The 18880-nt window shown below is 53.8% G+C and overlaps 3 protein-coding genes across 10 annotated transcripts; 2 read left to right on the forward strand and 1 right to left on the reverse strand.

Annotated features, from left to right (window-relative positions):
- Nucleotides 1–4406: 4406 nt before the first annotated feature.
- On the reverse strand, nt 4407–12820 carry Fgf21 (fibroblast growth factor 21). 4 transcript variants are annotated; one of them, XM_076542446.1, is made up of 7 exons: nt 12513–12820; nt 10552–10672; nt 9742–9903; nt 7837–7994; nt 5523–5931; nt 5337–5440; nt 4407–4838 (listed from the first exon to the last, which is right to left on the reverse strand). In XM_076542446.1, exons 5-7 carry the CDS (start codon nt 5755–5757, stop codon nt 4548–4550), a joined length of 630 nt encoding a protein of 209 aa, XP_076398561.1. In that variant the 5' UTR covers nt 5758–5931; nt 7837–7994; nt 9742–9903; nt 10552–10672; nt 12513–12820; the 3' UTR covers nt 4407–4547. The 4 variants fall into 4 exon arrangements, with proteins under 4 accessions (XP_076398561.1, XP_076398555.1, XP_076398549.1 ...); XM_076542440.1 differs by lacking the exon at nt 12513–12820 and having other exon boundaries at nt 10552–10689; XM_076542434.1 differs by lacking the exons at nt 9742–9903; nt 10552–10672; nt 12513–12820 and adding an exon at nt 8125–8264.
- On the forward strand, nt 8093–12312 carry Fut1 (fucosyltransferase 1 (H blood group)). Of its 2 annotated transcripts, none has more exons than XM_042276443.2 (2): nt 8093–8228; nt 9821–12312. In XM_042276443.2, the coding sequence occupies exon 2, from the start codon at nt 9823–9825 to the stop codon at nt 10954–10956; it is 1134 nt and encodes a 377-aa protein (XP_042132377.1). In that variant the 5' UTR covers nt 8093–8228; nt 9821–9822; the 3' UTR covers nt 10957–12312. The 2 variants fall into 2 exon arrangements, with proteins under 2 accessions (XP_042132377.1, XP_006982016.1); XM_006981954.4 differs by lacking the exon at nt 8093–8228 and adding an exon at nt 9002–9138.
- Nucleotides 12821–12830: 10 nt separating the features above from the next.
- On the forward strand, nt 12831–18771 carry Izumo1 (izumo sperm-oocyte fusion 1). Of its 4 annotated transcripts, none has more exons than XM_042276462.2 (10): nt 12831–12939; nt 13978–14284; nt 14924–14998; nt 15909–15995; nt 16452–16472; nt 16739–16819; nt 16931–17031; nt 17365–17518; nt 17810–18017; nt 18553–18771. In XM_042276462.2, exons 2-10 carry the CDS (start codon nt 14050–14052, stop codon nt 18752–18754), a joined length of 1164 nt encoding a protein of 387 aa, XP_042132396.1. In that variant the 5' UTR covers nt 12831–12939; nt 13978–14049; the 3' UTR covers nt 18755–18771. The 4 variants fall into 4 exon arrangements, with proteins under 4 accessions (XP_042132396.1, XP_006982160.1, XP_076398533.1 ...); XM_006982098.4 differs by lacking the exon at nt 12831–12939 and adding an exon at nt 13013–13308; XM_076542418.1 differs by lacking the exon at nt 12831–12939 and adding an exon at nt 13023–13500.
- Nucleotides 18772–18880: the final 109 nt, after the last annotated feature.

Consider the following 18880-nt stretch of genomic DNA (forward strand, 5'->3'; position numbering starts at 1 on the left):
ACCAAAAAAAAAAAAAAAAAAGAAAGAAAGAAAGAAAGAAAGGCAAATCTGTGTGGACCTCCTAATTGTGTTTTGAGGGCTCAGGAATCGAAGATGGATGTGCAGCAGATTCCAAGTCTTGAGCGTGGCTTAGCTCACAGCAGTAGGCGGGGTCAAGGGGCTCCTCACAGTTCCTTTGGCCTGAAGATGTGGCTCGAGCATCACCTGTCATGCCTGAGGCCCTCAGTCCTTCTGCAGCGCTGTAGAAACCAGGCATGATGCACACCTGTAATGTGCAAGCTGGGCACGGGGGCTCTGGAATGTACGGCCTCTTAGCAAGTTCAAGGCTAACCTGGGCCGCATGAGTCCCTGTCTCAAACAAACAAAAACACAATGGTGGGGCTGGAGGGCTGGTTCACAACAGCTTTGCTTCTCTTGCCAGGGAATGTGGTTTAGTTCTCAGCACGTGTCCAGTGGCTCACAATCACCCGGAACTCCATCTTCAGGGGATCTGATACCCTTTGATAGCCTTTTCCAGCCTCAGAGGCACCTGTACAATGTGCACATAACCGTAAATAAAAATAAAACAAACCTTTCAGAGAAGTTAAAGGACACACAGGGCAGGCGATAGGGCTCACTGGGGAGAGGTGCTTGCTGCCAAACCTGACAACCCGAATTTGATCATCAGGACTCATAGTAGAAGGAGAGAACTGACTCTTGTCCTCTGACCCTTAAATACACACCGTGAAATAACATGCCGCTCCCTTCCCCAGGCTGGCCCTGAACTTACTCAGCTGAGTGTGACCTAGAACTCAGGTCCTCTTGCCTTGCCTTTACCTACCAAGAATCACCACCCCCAGTGTAAGTAGTGCTGAGGATACACAGTGCATGCTACATTAGCACTCTAAGGACTGAGCCACTTTTCCAGCCCAGAAGTCCCTTGATTATACTTACAATGTTCAAATATTTGAAGAAAATAGAAATTGTGAAATTCTTGGCTTGCTATTTTTAGTTGTGGAAGCTTGGCAGTGGACTGTTGACAGGAAAGTTAATTCTTTAAATGTTAATTGATCATTAACAAAACCCAAACAGGCATGGCTCTTTCTTGTCTACACACAAAACTCTAGACAGACGTGAAGAAGTTTCCCTACAATCCTTCCAACAAACGGTGCTGGGGGAACCGGCCCAGAATTTACAGGAAAGGAGTGAGGAGCCAGTGCTCCGCAGACGCTGCTAATGCTTGCCTTCAGTGGTAGCACGTCTGTAATCTTAGCACTCTAAAGTGCTAGGGGTTGGGGCAGGAGGATTGCTGGGAGTTCAAGGCCAGCTTCTGCTATTTGATAAGACTCTGTCTCTAACAACAAAAGCAAAAAAGAAGAAAAGTTCTGAAGATGGAGTGTACGCCATGTTTGGAGGCTCATAACTATAACCTCAGCCCTCAGGAGGCTGAGGTTCCTGGCAGCCTGAACCACACATTGAGAACCTGCCTCAAAAAGCAAACAAAGAGTTAGATTAAACAACACTATGAATTTACTCTCTACTAACTACACTTAGGGTTAACTTGGTAAATTTTATGCTCAAGTGTTTGGGGTTTTTTTTGGGGGGGGGGGTTGTTGTTGATTTGGCTTTTCTTTCTTTTCTTTTTTTTTTTTTTTGTTTTGTTTTGTTTTGTTTTTCGAGACAGGGTTTCTCTGGGTAGCTTTGTGCCTTTCCTGGATCTCACTCTGTAGCCCAGGCTGGCCTCAAACTCACAAAGATCCGCCTGGCTCTGCCTCCCGAGTGCTGGGATTAAAGGAGTGTGCCACCGCCACCTGGCCTTTCTCTCTCTCTCTCTCTCTCTCTCTCTCTCTCTCTCTCTCTCTCTCTCTCCCTCCCTCCCTCCCTCTCTCCCTTTATTCCTTCCTTTCTCTGTTTTTTTTTTTTTTTTTTTTTTTTTTTTTTTTTTTATACAGATCTCACTATGTAGCCCTGGCTGACCTGGAATTTCACCATGTAGACCAGATTGGTCTCAAACTCACAGAGATACAACTGTCTCCACCTCCTGAGTGCTGGGATTAAATTTGTGCATCACCGTGCCCAGGTAGACGATGTGTATTTTGCCAGGATAGAATTTAATAGTTCTATGACATAAAGAACTGGGTAGAGCGAGCGAGGGTGAGGCTGTCTCTTGCTCCTTAGGCCACCAGCCATTATGTGCCTCATGGCTGGATGATCACTACTGTATTTTATGACATTGTTGTATGAGCTCAGTCAATACTGCTATAGAGCTAAGACTGATGGACCAAGTCTGTTCTCTCACTCAAGAGTCTGAGGCAGGAGGTTCACATGCTCAAGGCTAGCATGGGCAACTTAGTGAGATTCCATCTCAAAATAAAATCTTAAATGGAAAGCCTAGGTGTGACAGAACAGTAGAGCCCCTGCCTAGAATCCCCAGTGAGGAGCTGGGGTGTAGCTCAGTGGTAGAGCCCCTGCCTAGAATCCCCCAGTGAGGGGCTGGGGTGTGGCTCAGTGGTAGAGCCCCTGCCTAGAATCCCCCAGTGAGGGGCTGGGGTGTGGCTCAGTGGTAGAGCCCCTGCCTAGAATCCCCCAGTGAGGGGCTGGGTGTGGCTCAGTGGTAGAGCCCCTGCCTAGAATCCCCCAGTGAGGGGCTGGGATGTGGCTCAGTGGTAGAGCCCCTGCCTAGAATCCCCCAGTGAGGGGCTGGGATGTGGCTCAGTGGTAGAGCCCCTGCCTAGAATTCCCCAGTGAGGGGCTGGGGTGTGGCTCAGTGGTAGAGCCCTTGCCTAGAATTCCCCAGTGAGGGGCTGGGGTGTGACTCAGTGGTAGAGCCCCTGCCTAGAATCCCCCAGTGAGGGGCTGGGGTGTGACTCAGTGGTGAAGCACCTGCCTAGAATCCCCCAGTGAGGGTCTGGGGTGTGGCTCAGTGGTAGAGCCCCTGCCTAGAATCCCCCAGTGAGGGGCTGGGGTGTGGCTGAGTGGTAGAGCCCCTGCCTAGAATCCCCTAGTGAGGGGCTGGGGTGTGGCTCAGTGGTAGAGCCCCTGCCTAGACTCCCCCAGTGAGGGGCTGGGGTGTGGCTCAGTGGTAGAGCCCCTGCCTAGAATCCCCCAGTGAGGGGCTGGGGTGTGGCTCAGTGGTAGAGCCCCTGCCTAGACTCCCCCAGTGAGGGGCTGGGGTGTGGCTCAGTGGTAGAGCACCTGTCTAGACTCCCCCAGTGAGGGGCTGAGGGTGTGCTTCTGTAATTGAGTCCTTGCCTATCAGGAACAAAGCCTATGATTCCATCTTCAGTACTGGAAACAAAAAATGGATATGATCCTTAAAAAAGATACATTAATTTCCTAACCTCAGCTACTGTGGATGTGACTTTACCTAGAAATAGGAGTCAGGTCTGATTGTGCACATTATTAATTCCAGCACTAGGGAAGCAGAGGCAGGTAGATGAGTGTGGTTTTGAAGTCAGTACTGTCTACATTGTGAGTTACAGTGTAGCCAGGGCTATGCAGTAAGACCCTGACTCAAAAAAAAAAAAGAAGAAGAAGAAGAAGAAGAAGAAGAAGAAGAAGAAGAAGAAGAAGAAGAAGAAGAAGAAGAAGAAAGAAAGAAAAAGAAAAAGGAAAAAAAAAAAAAGCTATCATAGGCCCTAAGATTATGAAGAGGATCAGTTTTTAAGTACTTTGGGGCCACTGAGCTGGCTTGGCTGGTAAAGGCACTTGGTGCCAAGCTTGATGCTAAGTGAGAACCACCAGAACCTCCATGGTGGGAGAAGAGAACTGACTCGTTTTTGTTTGTTTTTGTTTGGGGACAGGGTTTGTCTGTGTAGCCTGGCCTTCCTGGAACTCGATCTGTAGCCCAGGCTGACCTCGAACACAGATCTGCCTGCCTCTGCCTCCCAAGTGCTGGGATTAAAGTGTACCACCACCGCCAGCAGCTGGTGAGAACTGACTCTTGAAAGTTGTCCTCTGGCCGGGCGGTGGTGGTGCACACCTTTAATCCCAGCACTCGGGAGGCAGAGGCAGGCGGATCTCTGTGAGTTCAAGGCCAGCCTGGTCTCCAAAGCGAGTTCCAGGAAAGGCGCAAAGCTACGCAGAGAAACCCTGTCTCGAAAAACCAAAGAAAAAAAGAAAAGAAAAGAAAAAGAAAGTTGTCCTCTGACCTATAACACACATTCTGTGGCACATGCCCCCCCCAAACAAATGACAGCAGTGTAAAAACATAGAGTATTATCAAAGTCTACCTCTCTCATGAGACTGTGGGGTAGCAGTGTCCTACAAGACAACAACACAAACCTCCGCGTCCCCCATCTGAGGTAGTTTTGATGACCAGTTCTGGACCACTAACACAGGCCGTGGTGCCAGGAATGCTTTACCACAGTGGTGCCCAATGTGGGGTGGTACCTCAAGGGTCTCGCAGCCAAGGAAACTCGTTTCGGTTCTTCTTAAACACACAGTTTTCTTTCAGACTCTTTGTTTATTATCCCAAGTAAGAAAAAATTTAAAATAAATAAATAAGATAAATACCCATAATAAATAAGAAGAAACCCAAAATGACGCATCCCCAGAATCAGGAAGGCTCAGGCAGCAAAGCTGGGGCTCCGGCCCTGCAGAGGTCCCATCATGCTCAGGGGATCAGAGGAGCCCACATCGGGGGGCTCTGGCGCCGGGAACCCTGGAAGTTCCTGGGGCTGGTGAAACAGGCCTGGCACGGGCAGGAAGCGCACGGGTCCCCAGGATGCTGGGTCCTGGTTTGAAGAGTCCCTCTGGGGCAGGCGCAGGGGCAGGCCGTGGGCTTCGGACTGGTACACGTTGTATCCATCCTCAAGGAGCAGCTCCCTGAAGCTGCAGGCCTCCGGATCAAAGAGGGGCTGGAGGACGAAGAAAAGAGTCAGTGGCCCACAGTACATTTCCATTGCCAAGCCCTGACCCAAGCAAGGGTCCCGCCCCAGACTCCTCTCTCAGACCCAGGGTCCAGACCTGGACCAACTCGCCTCCCGCCTGGGGTTCCGGCCCCAGCCCTCTCTACCTGCAGACTAGCAGGCCCAGGCCCAGGCTCCTCCCTCAATTTTTCTGTATCTAGGTTGGCAGCCTGCCCACCACCTCCATCATATCACTGATTGGTCATGGGTACCAGAGAGCCCCACGGTCAGCAGGAGCAGAACCTGTGAGAGTTCACGTGGCCGCGTGCAGGGTTACAGTCCTGACACCTTGCCTCTCCGAGGGCCAGTCTGCCCTTCATAGTACCCCAGGACTCGAACCAGGGGTGACCTGCCTGGGCCTAGTTTTTTCCCTTTGCAAACACAGACAACAGGACCATGGCCAAGGGAGAACACAGCTCTGAGAGAGGGCCGCAGAATGGGACTCACCGATCCGTACAGGGTTCCATCGGGCTGTTGGCAAAGAAACCTAGAAGCCTTGATACCCAGTATTTGGATCACCCCTGGCTTCAAGGCTTTGAGTTCCAGGAGACCTGTGGGCAAAACAAAGACATTCAGGGTCTGTCTACACCCGGGAGGACCCAGGACCCCACCCAGTCCTCTCTCCAGACTCACTTTCTGGGCTGCGGTGTGTGGCGCCTACCACTGTGCCATCCTCCCTGATCGCCAGGTGGGCTTCAGTGTCCTGGTCGTCATCTGTGTAGAGGTGCCTCTGCCGGACTTGACCCCCAAACTGGAGGAGGGGGCTGGAGTCAGGGATAGGGTGTGCCTGGCAGACCCCCAGGAGGAAGACAGCCAGCAGAGGGACCGGCAGTCCCAGGACCCCAACTCTAGATTTCATCCAGTCCATCAATAATGCACTTCTCTATGAAGAGCCCCCGGCAAGCGAGCGTCTGAGAGCGGTCGTCTGGAACTGGCTTCTGACTTGGATGCCCCAGCAAAGCAGATGCAGGTTCAGACCCGGGCTCAGGCAAAGTGAAAGTCTGTGTCTCCGGTGGAATCCCCAGCTGACAAGATACTAAGGCTGTGTGGTGAACGCCGAAATCCCAGAATTTATACCCAGACAGGCCCGCCCACGTGCCCTCCCCACTCCTGACGCGTGATATTTGACACACTTGGCAGAAACCCGAATTCCACCGTGGCCAGGGCAGCCTGGACGGATGATGCAATGGAGGGGGGGTGGTCTTTCCAACAGGGGTCTGAAGGAAAAGGACTGGGCATGGACCCCTGAGTCTCAAGGAAGAGTGCTAGGGTCTGACTCCTGGGTCTGAGGGAGGAGGCTAGGGTCTGACTCCTGGGTCTGAGGGAGGAGGCTGGGGTCTGTGTTCCTGGGTCTGAGGGAGGAGGCTGGGGTCTGTGTTCCTGAGTCTCAGGGAGGAGGCTGGGGTCTGTGTTCCTGGGTCTGAGGGAGGAGGCTGGGGTCTGTGTTCCTGGGTCTGAGGGAGGAGGCTGGGGTCTGTGTTCCTGAGTCTCAGGGAGGAGGCTGGGGTCTGTGTTCCTGGGTCTGAGGGAGGAGGCTGGGGTCTGTGTTCCTGGGTCTGAGGGAAGAGTCTGGGGTCTGTGTTCCTGGGTCTGAGGGAGGAGGCTGGGGTCTGTGTTCCCGGGTCTGAGGGAGGAGGCTGGGGTCTGTGTTCCTGGGTCTGAGGGAGGAGGATGGGGTCTGTGTTCCTGGGTCTGAGGGAGGAGGCTGGGGTCTGTGTTCCTGGGTCTGAGGGAGGAGGCTGGGGCCTGTGTTCCTGGGTCTGAGGGAGGAGGCTGGGGTCTGGCTCCTGGGTCTGAGGGAGGAGGCTGGGGTCTGTGTTCCTGGGTCTGAGGGAGGAGGCTGGGGTCTGTGTTCCTGGGTCTGAGGGAGGGGATGGGGTCTGTGTTCCTGAGTCTCAGGGAGGAGGCTGGGGTCTGTGTTCCTGGGTGTGAGGGAGGAGGCTGGGGTCTGTGTTCCTGGGTCTGAGGGAGGAGGCTGGGGTCTGGCTCCTGGGTCTGATGGAGGAGGCTGGGGTCTGGCTCCTGGGTCTGAGGGAGGAGGCTGGGGTCTGTGTTCCTGGGTCTGAGGGAGGAGGCTGGGGTCTGTGTTCCTGGGTCTGAGGGAAGAGGCTGGGGTCTGTGTTCCTGGGTCTGAGGGAGGAGGCTGGGGTCTGGCTCCTGGGTCTGAGGGAGGAGGCTGGGGTCTGTGTTCCTGGGTCTGAGGGAGGAGGCTGGGGTCTGACTCCTGGGTCTGAGGGAGGAGGCTGGGGTCTGTGTTCCTGGGTCTGAGGGAGGAGGCTGGGGTCTGTGTTCCTGGGTCTGAGGGAAGAGGCTGGGGTCTGTGTTCCTGGGTCTGAGGGAGGAGGCTGGGGTCTGTGTTCCTGAGTCTGAGGGAGGAGGCTGGGGTCTGTGTTCCTGGGTCTGAGGGAGGAGGCTGGGGTCTGTGTTCCTGAGTCTGAGGGAGGAGGCTGGGGTCTGTGTTCCTGGGTCTGAGGGAGGAGGCTGGGGTCTGTGTTCCTGGGTCTGAGGGAGGAGGCTGGGGTCTGTGCTCCTGGGTCTCAGGGAGGAGGCTGGGGTCTGAGGGAGGAGGCTGGGGTCTGTGTTCCTGGGTCTGAGGGAGGAGGCTGGGGTCTGTGTTCCTGGGTCTGAGGGAGGAGGCTGGGGTCTGTGTTCCTGGGTCTGAGGGAGGAGGCTGGGGTCTGTGTTCCTGGGTCTGAGGGAGGAGGCTGGGGTCTGTGTTCCTGGGTCTCAGGGAGGAGTCTGGGGTCATCTGGCTCCTGGGTACAAAGAAGGAGCCCTGGGCCTCAGACATTCTGTGTAAGCAACTGAACTGTGTAGTCCACCCTATTTGAATTTCAAGGTTCAAGGGGTGTTGGGGCTCTGAGTCTTTCTTTAATCCCCGGGAAATCAGCTGTGTGACAGAGGAGTCCACAGGTGGAAGTCTCCCAGCTGGCCCCAGGCCACTCACCCTCAGCACTCCCTGCTCAGCACTCAGGTGCTGGGCTCAACTGCCGGCCTCCCTGATGCAATCCCAAAGCTTCTTTCACCAGAGACGGTCCAGCACTGGTGCGCCCCAGATGTCCTGGGGGATGGGTGGGGTCAGTCTCTTTCCCACCGCGCCAGGACCTGTGAGGGCGAGATTTCTTGCAGCCAAAGGCATGCTGGGGCAAATCCCTGGCTTTGAAGGAAGAAGCCTGAGCCTGGGCCCTAGGGACTGAGGGAGCGGCTAAGGGAGGCAGGAGGCTGGGCAATGGACCTTCAGGTCTGAGGCCGGCCTGAGCTTCGGCAGCCTGGAGAAATGATCTAATCTTGGACCAGCCAAGTGGAATTCCTGAATCTTTGTAAGGTGTCAATGCTCAGGTAAGGGCGAGGCTGTCGGGCCGACTCTGCATAATTAAAGGCTCAGGACACCAGGAGGGCTAGGGCCTTCCTCCCCGGCCACACCACCTGCTTGCCCAGAAAGAAAGTTAGATAACCCATTCCACCTCTTCCTAGTCAGAAAGAGTTACGTGCTCCATTTGCCAGTCTAGGAAGTAACAGCTTGGACTCCAGACTTTAGGAGCTTTGGGGCGAAGACTGGGTGGTGTGTACTCGACGCCAGGCAGAGCGGCTGGTGCTGGGGCTGTGGCAGCTGGCAAACAGGTTCTCCATCCTCCGGGGAGGGTGCAGCTGGAGTGGTTGGAGGAGGCGGCGGGTGTCCAGACCTTGCTCCCCGGGGGCGTGGCTACTCCCAGAGTACCCAGGTAAGGGGAGCAGACGCTAAGTCTCGGCACCGGCACCGGAGGAGGAGACGCGCGTGGGACCCGAGCTCCCGGGTTCAGCCTTGCAGCCGGGCGCTACTCCCCGGGTCCATGCCGAGGGTGTGGCAACTTCTGGGGACCAATTGGGCTGCCCTTCGTGGCGTCAGTGATCCGAGAGGAAGGGAGAAGGGGCGCGGCACCCATCCACCTGGGCGGGGGACAGGGCGTTGCGCCTCCCGCACCTGAGATCCGGTGAGGCGGCAGTAGAACGGCTCCGCCTCCTGCTACCTGCCGGCCCGAAGGGCGGAGGCTGCGCACCTTGGAACCGTGCGGTTCTCTCTCTCCCTTTCTCTGTCTCCCAACGGGTCTCCAAGCCCTCAGCCTTCTCAGTCAGTTGCAGGAAGGAAGCCTAGAGGGGAGGGCTACGGAGCCGGGGCTCCTGGCCTCCAAGCGCGGCCGATGAAGGCTCTATTTTGGGACTGGAAGCTCAGACTAGAAGAATCCGTTTGTACCACCGGCAAGGAGCTCAGGTTAGTCCGCACTGGGCATGCCAGAGCCCTGGGGATGAGGAGGGTATCTCGGCCACTCTAACCCTCTCCCAGTCTTCCTCAAAACCTGGATTCCAATCCCTACCTTCCCCTAAGAATCTCTTCCTCCTGCCACAGCAAGGCTCTTGACTCAGGAAACTAAACCAGTCATAGTTCCAAGGTTCAAAGGCTCCTACCCGGATGCTTGCAGTGGGCTTTTCAGATGTTCAGCTGCCTTGGATTCACCCGAGCTCTTGTGTTTACCAAGCCTGACAGACTTGGGTTGAATCGTTTCTCTAGGATGTAACTGGTCCTTATGTGGGATAAATTTATTCATTCCTATCTCACAGGGAAAGTTATACCACACCCAGGGGCTTGCTTGTGCAATTCTAAAATCCTCCTCCTTACCTGGGCTTCCCCTGGCCTGTGGAGGTAGAATGTGCCCCTTCCATATAGGTACACCCGAGAAAGTATCGAGATGCCATGTTCCCAGCAGGCCTTTGCAGCCAGCCACTCATTCACGTGTCTCCCGATCCCATCCCTAGAGACGTAAAGCTTTACCACCCTGGATTTAGGCTCCCAACTTCTGACCCAGGAGTTGCTCACTTTAGCTCCCAGACTCGGAGGGGTCCCAGACTCTGGGGCTCACACTGTGTGCCTTCTAATCCACCTTTCCTTCTTACAGCCATGTGGACCCCCAGTCGGCGGCAGCTCTGCCTGGCCTTCTTGCTGGTCTGTGTGCTCTCCACCGGCTTCTTCTTGTTCCACCTGCAGGGAGGAAACTTCTTTCGAAATGGGCTAACCCTCTCTCTCCTGTGTCCAGACTACCACCTGCTCAAGTCCCCAGTGGCCATGGTATGCTTGCCCCACCCACTGCAGAGAGTCAATGCCTCCCCTTCCCGTCCCGGACAGTTCTCCTCTCTCTCTGGGACTTGGACCATCTCCCCAGGAGGCAGGTTCGGTAACCAGATGGGGCAGTATGCCACGCTGCTGGCCCTGGCCCAGCTCAATGGCCGCCAAGCTTTCATCCATCCTGAGATGCATGCCACCCTGGCCCCTGTGTTCCGCATCTCCCTGCCCGTGCTGGACCCTGAGGTGGACAGCCTCACGCCGTGGCAGCATTTAGTCTTACATGACTGGATGTCAGAGGAGTACTCCCATCTGGAGGACCCCTTTCTCAAGCTGTCCGGTTTCCCTTGCTCTTGGACCTTTTTCCACCACCTCCGGGCACAGATCCGCAGGGAGTTCACCCTGCATGACCACCTTCGGGAAGGTGCCCAGCACCTGCTGAGTGGGCTCCGGCTGGGCTCCTCGGGCATCCGCCCTCACACCTTTGTGGGTGTCCACGTGCGTCGTGGGGACTATCTGGAAGTGATGCCCAATCGTTGGAAAGGTGTGGTGGGTGACCAAGCTTACCTCCAGCAAGCCATGGACTGGTTCCGGGCCCGACACAAAGACCCCATCTTTGTGGTCACCAGCAATGGCATGAAATGGTGTTTGGAGAATATTGACACGTCCCGCGGTGATGTGGTCTTCGCTGGCAATGGACAAGAGAGTACACCGGGCAGAGATTTTGCACTGCTTACACAGTGTAACCACACCATCATGACTATTGGTACCTTTGGCTTCTGGGCCGCCTATTTAGCTGGTGGAGACACTGTCTACCTCGCCAACTTCACCCTGCCAGACTCGGAATTTCTGAAGATCTTCAGGCCTAAGGCCGCCTTCCTTCCCGAGTGGGTGGGCATTAACGCAGACCTGTCCCCACTTCAGGCTCAGGTTGACCCTTGGGAGCTAGACAGTCTTTTAAGATTGGTTTGAGCCATCTAGAGTCATCCATTTGTATCTCTAGAGACTTGTGGCTTTTGGAATGTGTCTGTGGTAGTGCAGGAGCTGGTGGGCGCTCATTTCCAGACTTTCTGGAAATGCAGGAATGTTCTAAAGATAGTACAACAGAACATCATTGTCTAATGGCCAGAGAAGTCCAAGTTAGCCCTGTGAGGCACAGTCCTCTCCTCACCCACCCAGCTTACCTTCGTAGAACTTCTGGATTACGGGAGAGAAGAAACTCCTGACTCCATTCTAGGGGGCTTGGTGGCTGTTTCTGAGAGTCTGGTCCCGTGCGTGCATGTGTGCGAGCGTGCGTGCGTGCGTGTGTGCATGCACAGCACACTGCAGGGGGCGTCCTGCCAGCACTGTAGAAAGTGGAACGTGTAATGAAGGTGCATGCAAACACTGTACGTACCACTCCCCTGCTGCAAACCTGGAGCCATGTGAAAGACCCTTTAAAGAGCTAGCGTCATGTCAGAAAGAAGGGGACTTGAGCAGACCTGAATTCTGCTCAACCCCTCGGCCCCAGAGAAACCTCACAGACTTATTTAGGGTGGGGACAGTAAATGGGCTAAACTATGGGGGAGAGGAGAGGAAGGGACTGCTGAGGGGCTGTACTTGCCGGAGCAGGGTCTCCTAAAAATCCAGGGACTTCTTTAAAAAGAGCGGAAAACTTAAAGAAATAGATTAGCCCTGACTTTAGGATCAAGGAGATTTCTTCTCTGATGCTACAGGTCCCCTGGGGTCTGTTTTCTGGAAGCCACCAGGCTTATAGAAAACAAGGGTGCTGGATATCCTCCCTATGCTAATTCCCTGCCGTCCCTGCCGGGTTCCGCCCTCCTGAATGCTTAAGGGAAGTTCCTTGTCTGTGTATCCTGAATAATGGTCATTAACAGCTTAGATTATAAAACATCGGTAGTGAACTTCTGCCTTCCGGGGTTCTCCCATTGTGCTGTAAGCCTGTATTTAAGACCTCCTCCCTCCTTCAATAAATGGCATTCGGCATTAAATAAATAAATAAATAAATAAATAAATAAATAAATAAATAAATAAAAAAAACAAGGGTGTGCCCCTGGGCTCACAAAGCCACTAAATCCAGCTTTGAGAAGGCCCAGGGTGAAGGGTCTGAAGGTGTTCCAGACCCCTGAAGCCAGCTTAAGGCTCAGCAGACACAGGCTCGGAGCAGGAAGGATGGATGTTTGACTGAGCTGTCTGGTATCCTTGATGCTTTTTCAAGAGTGAAGTTTCCTCAGATAGCATTTAATCTAATCTCAGGGAGTTTCTGGGTACCTTTCCCCTGTACAGGCTGGAGAGAGGGCGCTGTGAATTAAAGAGCCACATCAGCAATCCATGTATCTGAAGTTTTTGGTGTACTGCATGCGTGCGTGTATAACACAATTTGTGAGTGGGAGTGTGTGTGTGTGTGTGTGTGTGTGTATGTGCGCGCGCGTGCGCGTGCTGGGGGACATTCATGACTCATGGACATTGTACGTACTCAGATCTGGCAACCTTTGCTGCTAAGTTTGTGGTCCATTTTCCCTTAGTACCTTTCTCTGGAGACTTCGGTATTGGCTACCAGACCTGTCTTGTGTGTTTGTCTTGAGACGGTCTCTGTAGCCCAGGCTGGTCTAGAACGCAGTATGTAGACCAGGCTGGCCGGGAATTTGTGGCAATCTTCCTGCTTCAGCCTCCCAAGTGCTAGGACTACACGTGTGGGTCACCAAGCTTGGATCCAGATCTCCCCTTATCAGGCTTTGAGGTGAGAAGACAAGAGTATGTCTGTTGAACTACGTTTCCCATGCTGTGGGGCTGGTCATAGAGAAAGAAGCTCCAGTGCCTTCTGGGAGTTGTAGTCCCAGTTTAGAGGACTAGCCACTTCCCACATCTTATGTGGATGCCAAGGTTTCTAGCCAGCCAGAGGGCGTCCTGCCGTAAACTTGGGGGCAATGAAGACCAGAAAGGCGGCCAGAACAGGTCAGCGGCTTCCATTCCGTAGGTGCTGGGAAAGTTCTACGGAAGGGCGGCCACCCTGTGACGTCATGGAGGGACGGGCGGGGCCTGCTTTGTTGCAGTCCAATCAAACTTAGAGTTGGACTGCTGGGTGGGGCCAAAGAGAGTCCTAAGAAATATTTCTAAGGGAATTGGGGTCCCCCACGTGGGATGTGGCCCGAGTGTTTTGTGAAGAGGGGGCGACCGGTAACTCTCGGAGCCAGTAGAAAAACCCTAAATTCTTCTCCCCAGTCTTCCAAGGAAAACCTTAATCTTAGTCGTGATAAAGTATCTGGGCGAAGCATTAGCTTGAGGGCACAAGGTTGAGGAGCTGCTGCTAAAGAGTGTATTAAGGTACTGGGGGCTTGAAAAGAGCGTGTCCTGAAAGTTAGGGGTCTCAGTCTTGAGGGAGAGTCCGCAGGTACCCCAGAAACTGGGCCATGGCTTTGGAGGCATGCTCAAGTTTTTGTAGGACCTTCAGGTTCGAGGATTTAGGATATTTTTTTTTTTTTATTCTGAAGACCTTTTTAGTTTGTTAGTTTCCAGGTTGGTTATTTACTAGACAAATTATTTACTTACATATTTAATTAATTAATTTGGAGACAATCTCAAGTAGGCCACGATGGTCTTGACTTCCTCCTGCCTCAGCTTCCTAAGTGTCGACCCTGGCTTTTGATGGTTTATCTGGTTTTGACTGTTGAATGTCTAGTCCACGTGTCACGGGGTTTTCAGGGCTTGAGAGTCTGAATGTTAATCCAGTACAGGCTCAGAGTTATATGAGTGTGGGGGAGTTTGGGAGTTGGCCCATGGGTGTGAAGTTTGAATGGGTAAGGTTGGGGATCTGGTTTAATAGTGTGCAGGAATGCAATGAAGACCCTAAGTTGTGAGGTTTCCTGGGCTGGGGGACGGTCTGAGTTCACACTTTGGGTCTCTGGTTAATGTCTCCTTTTTACTTGGGAATTTCCCAAAGACCCTCGTATGGGGCTTTGGAATCCTCTAAGACTGTTTCTGGCTTCTGTTTAGCGTCCACCCCGCCCTCGTTTTGGGGTGAGAAGATCCTCTAGCGGTGCTGGCGAGCTGGGCCCTCTGGCCTCCATGGGGCCGCGCTTTACACTCTTGCTGGCAGCTCTGGCCGACTGCCTGTGTCCGGCGAGGCCCTGCATCATATGTGACCCGTTTGTAGTGGCTGCGCTAAAGACTTTGGAGCAGAGTTACCTGCCTGGCCACCTGGCACCCGAGCATCATGAAAACGTAATGAAGAGGGTGGAGCAGGCCGTGAAGGACTTCAAGGATCTGCCTTTGAATCAGGATACCTATGTGGGGGCCGTGGGTAAGGAGCTCAGGCCAAGATGCCGACCTCGGGATCCTGGGAGAGGAAGGGCTGGGGCCAGAAGTCCTGACATAGGCTTTCCTGAGCTTAAGAATGGAAAAGTCGGCCGGGCGTGGTGGCGCACGCCTTTAATCCCAGCACTCGGGAGGCAGAGGCAGGCGGATCTTTGTGAGTTCGAGGCCAGCCTGGGCTACCAAGTGAGCTCCAGGAAAGGCGCAAAGCTACACAGAGAAACCCTGTCTCGAAAAAACCAAAAAAAAAAAAAAAAAAAAAAAAAAAAAAAAAAAAAAAAAAGAATGGAAAAGTCGCTGGCGTAGTGGTCCACGTCTTTATCCCAGCACTTGGGAGGCAGAGGCAGGTGGATCTCTGTGAGTTCAAGGCCAGCCTGGTCTATGTAGTGAGTTCCAGGACGGCCAGAGCTACCTAGTGGGACCTTGTCTCAAAAAAGAAGAAAGAAAGAAGACAAAAAAAAGTGGAAAAGTCTTGGGATACAGAATCATAGAGTCCCTCCCCATAGCTTACAATATTGGTTCTACCCATGCCCAGTGGCCTCATGGGAATTATAGTTTCTATGTAGTGGCAAGCCAATGAGACAGAAAAGCTGGACTCTGGTGTTCTATATCTGCCCTCCACACACAGATGAGGACACACTGGAACAGGCATCCTGGAGTTTTCTGAAGGATCTGAAACGTATCACAGATAGTGATGTAAAAGGTAAATGTACCAAAGGATGAGGCCAGAACCTCTGAGAAATTGAGGCTGATGATGCTCAAAGCTTCAAGCCTTCGCTTGAGTGCCCTTCTGACTCTGCCACGTCTTAGTCATGTGGCCTTGAACCTGGTGCTGGGCCGCTTCCTCAGCCCTAAATGTGGAAGATTACAATTATCTCCCTTTCTCAGTAGCTTTGAGGATTAGGACAATTAACAGAGCAGGGCAGGGGTAGCCTTTAATCCCAGCACTGGGGAGGCAGAACTAGGTGGATCTCTGTGAGTACGAGGCCAGCCTGGTCTACAGGCACCAAAACTACACAGAGAAACCCTGTCTCAGAAAAAAAAAAAAGAGAGAACAAAGATAATTAACAGGTGTGCATTTCATGACCCGGTGGCCCAGCCCTGTGTTCAGTGCCTGTCCATATAGCTCTTCCCTGGAGGGCTCGAGTGTGGAATGCCAGTGAAGACAGGTGGGGCATCCTTGTACTCAAAGCTACTCAGGGGGCTGAAGCAGGAGGATTACTTAAGCCCAGGATTCCAGAGCAGCTTGGGCAACATAGTGACATCCTCTCAAGCCAATAAGAGAAGTGGAGCTGTTGGTGGTGGTGCACGCCTTTAATAATCCCAGCACTGGAGAGGCAGAGGCAGGAGGATCCTTGAGTTTGAGGCCAGCCTGGTCTACACAGCAAGTTCTAGGACAGCCGAGACTACAAGATGAGATTCAGAGAGGAGAGATAAATGAGGGGTGGGGTATGCTGGGGCATGCTTGAAGGTGGTGATGGAAAGATCAGGTGTTCGAGGTCACCCTCAGCTGCACAGTGAGTCAGGCCACTTGTAGTACCTGTAGCGTATGGATTGCTTTGCTGCACCTCACCTGAGTGGGGGAGCCCCTTCCTGGCTCTGCTTCCTCCTAGGAGAGCTCTTTGTAAAGGAATTATTCTGGATGCTCCGTCTGCAAAAGGACATCTTCGCCACCCTCGCTATGCGTTTCCAAAAAGAAGGTGAGGGAGATGGGAGTCCAGAACCCCAGCCATCGGCTTCCTTAACCCTCTCCCCATCCACGCCCTCAAGAACACCTTCCCCAGGCCCTGCCCTTTTGTGCCTAAAAGCTCCGAAACCTCAGACCTCTGCTCAGCACCCACTCCCATTAATTTAGAAAGAAATATGATTCTCTGGAGCTTGGTAACAAAGCCTATAATCCCAGCGCTTGGGAGGCTGAGGCAGGTGGATTGCCAAATTTGAGGCAACCTTGGGCTACTGGCTGAGATGCTGAAAGAAAAAAGGAGCCTGTGATCATGGGACTTGGTGGGTGGAGGCAAGAGATAAAATGTCCAAGGTCATCCATCCTCATGGACAGAAAGTTTGAGACCAGCCTGGGCTATACAAGACTCCTTTCTGAAAACAGAGACAAACCTGCTTTTCTTTCTCTTCCCCCACCTTCCCCCCTTCGGAGGCAGTTTATTGTCCCAACCAATGTGGTGAGTCCAGTGTGCATGACCTTCTCCTCTTGCCCCATGAGCCCCCAACGATGGGTGATTTTTTTCCTCCCCTTCATTTGAGCTCCCCCAGCTCTCCAGCTTGGATTTCTTAGGAGTGGGTGGCGTTCCAGTGGCCCTCCTTCCTCAGCTTCGGTGGGGGCGCCAACACTTGATGTGAACGGCCGCCCCAGCCCTTGACCTTGCCAAATTCTCCTTTTAGCCCCACCTCTCAGTGGGAGAATACCACTTTAACCTTCGCCCTTCAGGCACGATGTTGCAGACGCTGATCTGGTGTAACAGGTGCGAGAAGCAGGTCCACTCCTGTCGCAAATCCATGGATTGTGGGGGTGAGCACACGACCCAGCCCAATGGCCTAGTGTCAGAGGGGTGGGGGCTAGGAGAGAGGCAGCCGCCGCGGGGCTCCCCCAGAAGTAGCTGCAGCCCCTCCTTTTGCACAGAGCGCCGGATAGAGGTGCCTCGATTGGAAGACATGGTCCTGGACTGCCAGCTCGGTTGGCATCATGCTTCTGAGGGACTTACGGATTACAGTTTTTACAGGGTGGGGACATCCAACTCCTGTGACCCTTGACCCTAAGTCTGTTAGACTTGTGTGAGCCCCCGGGTCCCCTGCCCTCAACCTGACCCTCATGGCCAGTTAGAGTGTCCTCTACTGATCCCCAGAGAGATCCCACGCCCTGACCAGGGACTTTCCCATCCTAGCCACGACACCATGGAAGGTAGGGGAGTCTATGGTGTGTCCTGTCATGATTAGGGAGATCAGTAGTCCTGATTCCTTCCTTCCCTGCACCGAGACCCTGTGACCTTCTCACCCCTCTACTCCCCCAGTCCCCAAGTTCCCCAGGCCTCTATGACCCCTTGAGCTTGGGTCTAGGTTTGGGGGAACAGTTCTGAGACCTTGCTGTCCAAGGGGAAAGAACCCTACCTGACCAAGACGATGGTGGGTCCAGAGGATGCCGGCAACTACCGCTGCGAGCTGGGGACCATCAACTCTGGTCCTGCCACCGTTATTCGTTTTCGTGTCGTAGGTCAGTCTGGGGTGTTGAAAAACGGCATTCGGGATGGGAGAATCTCTGGAGGTGTGGCCTCGTTGCTTTGGGTGTGTGGCTTTGGCTATACCCAGGGTCTGTGCTAAGGGGTGTGGACTCCCTCTGGAGGTGTGTTTTCTGGCCATGGAGGTGTGGCTTCCTGCCCAAAAGGCTGCCTTAGGTCTCAGTTGGACTTCCTGGGGTGCACCCGCCCTCTAGAGGGGGCTAGAGTTGTGGGGTAGGCATGCCTTTACCAGCTGCTGCCAGGACTGCCCTTTGGCTCTCTGTCAGTACTGCCCCAAAGGACAGCAGAAGAAAAACCGGCACCAAACATCATAACCCAGGAGGAGGAGGGCCCTGTACAGGTGACTCCAGAGACCCTGGAGCCCGTAATTACAATCGCCAGTCATCCGAAACCACCGAGAGCTGCCAAACACCACCGCCTCTTAATACTGTTGATCCTTGGCTTCATAATTCTGGTGGCCAGCATCATTGTCACGTGAGCTGACCGCCGGGAACTCTGGAGGAAGGGTGGGGCTTAAATGAAGTGGACTCGTATGAAGGGGAGAGGCTTGGACAATAGCCGAGTAAAGGCCTGGACCAGAGATGGGCTTTGGGAGGGGGCGTGGCTTGGACAGAGGCGTTGGGGGCCTGGGTAAGAGTGGGGCTTGAAGGGAGGGGCAGGACTCGAATGGAGATGTAGTCTTGGGTAAGGAGAGGAGACTGAATAGAAGGGTGTGGACAAGGGCTTGGATGGACGGATGGATGGACCGACGGACGGACGGACGAGGCTTCAATGAAAGGATAGGGCCTTATGGAGAAGATTCGGAGGGGGCTGGGCTTGGGTGGAGGGCGAGGCTTCCTACAATCCAGTGCTGGCGGAGGACCGGAAGCTACTGAGCACCTTCCTTTGGGGCTCATTTAGGAGGATGAGGCATGTATAAACTGTTAGGTTGTTTGCTGGGGTCTAGGAAGGGTGTCCCTCACTCAGCCCATGATCTAACGTGGTTCTACGCCCTCCCGGCCTTCCGCAGGGTACTTCACTTTAGGAAAGCCAGAGGTAAATCCAAGACCTCCAGTTTGGACGTGAAATCCTCAAGGTCGGAATTCAAGTCGTCGGATCAGGACAGGTCCTCTGTCCAGCCGGAGTCCTCCCCGCCGGTAGAGTCGAAGCCCTCTCAGGGTGACAGTGTTGCCGAGGAGACAGAGGACAAGGGCGAGGAATCAGAAAGCTAATAAAGATTTGACCTGTTGTCTCAGTTTCTGACTTACTCTTGGGGACTGGTCCTGACTTCTGGCTCCCAGAGAGGAGCAGCTGGAACATGGGCCCTCCCTCTGCAGGGGGCCCATGAATGGTGGGCC

The sequence above is a fragment of the Peromyscus maniculatus genome, chromosome 1 (genome assembly GCF_049852395.1).
Source record: "Peromyscus maniculatus bairdii isolate BWxNUB_F1_BW_parent chromosome 1, HU_Pman_BW_mat_3.1, whole genome shotgun sequence".
NCBI lineage: Eukaryota > Metazoa > Chordata > Mammalia > Rodentia > Cricetidae > Peromyscus > Peromyscus maniculatus.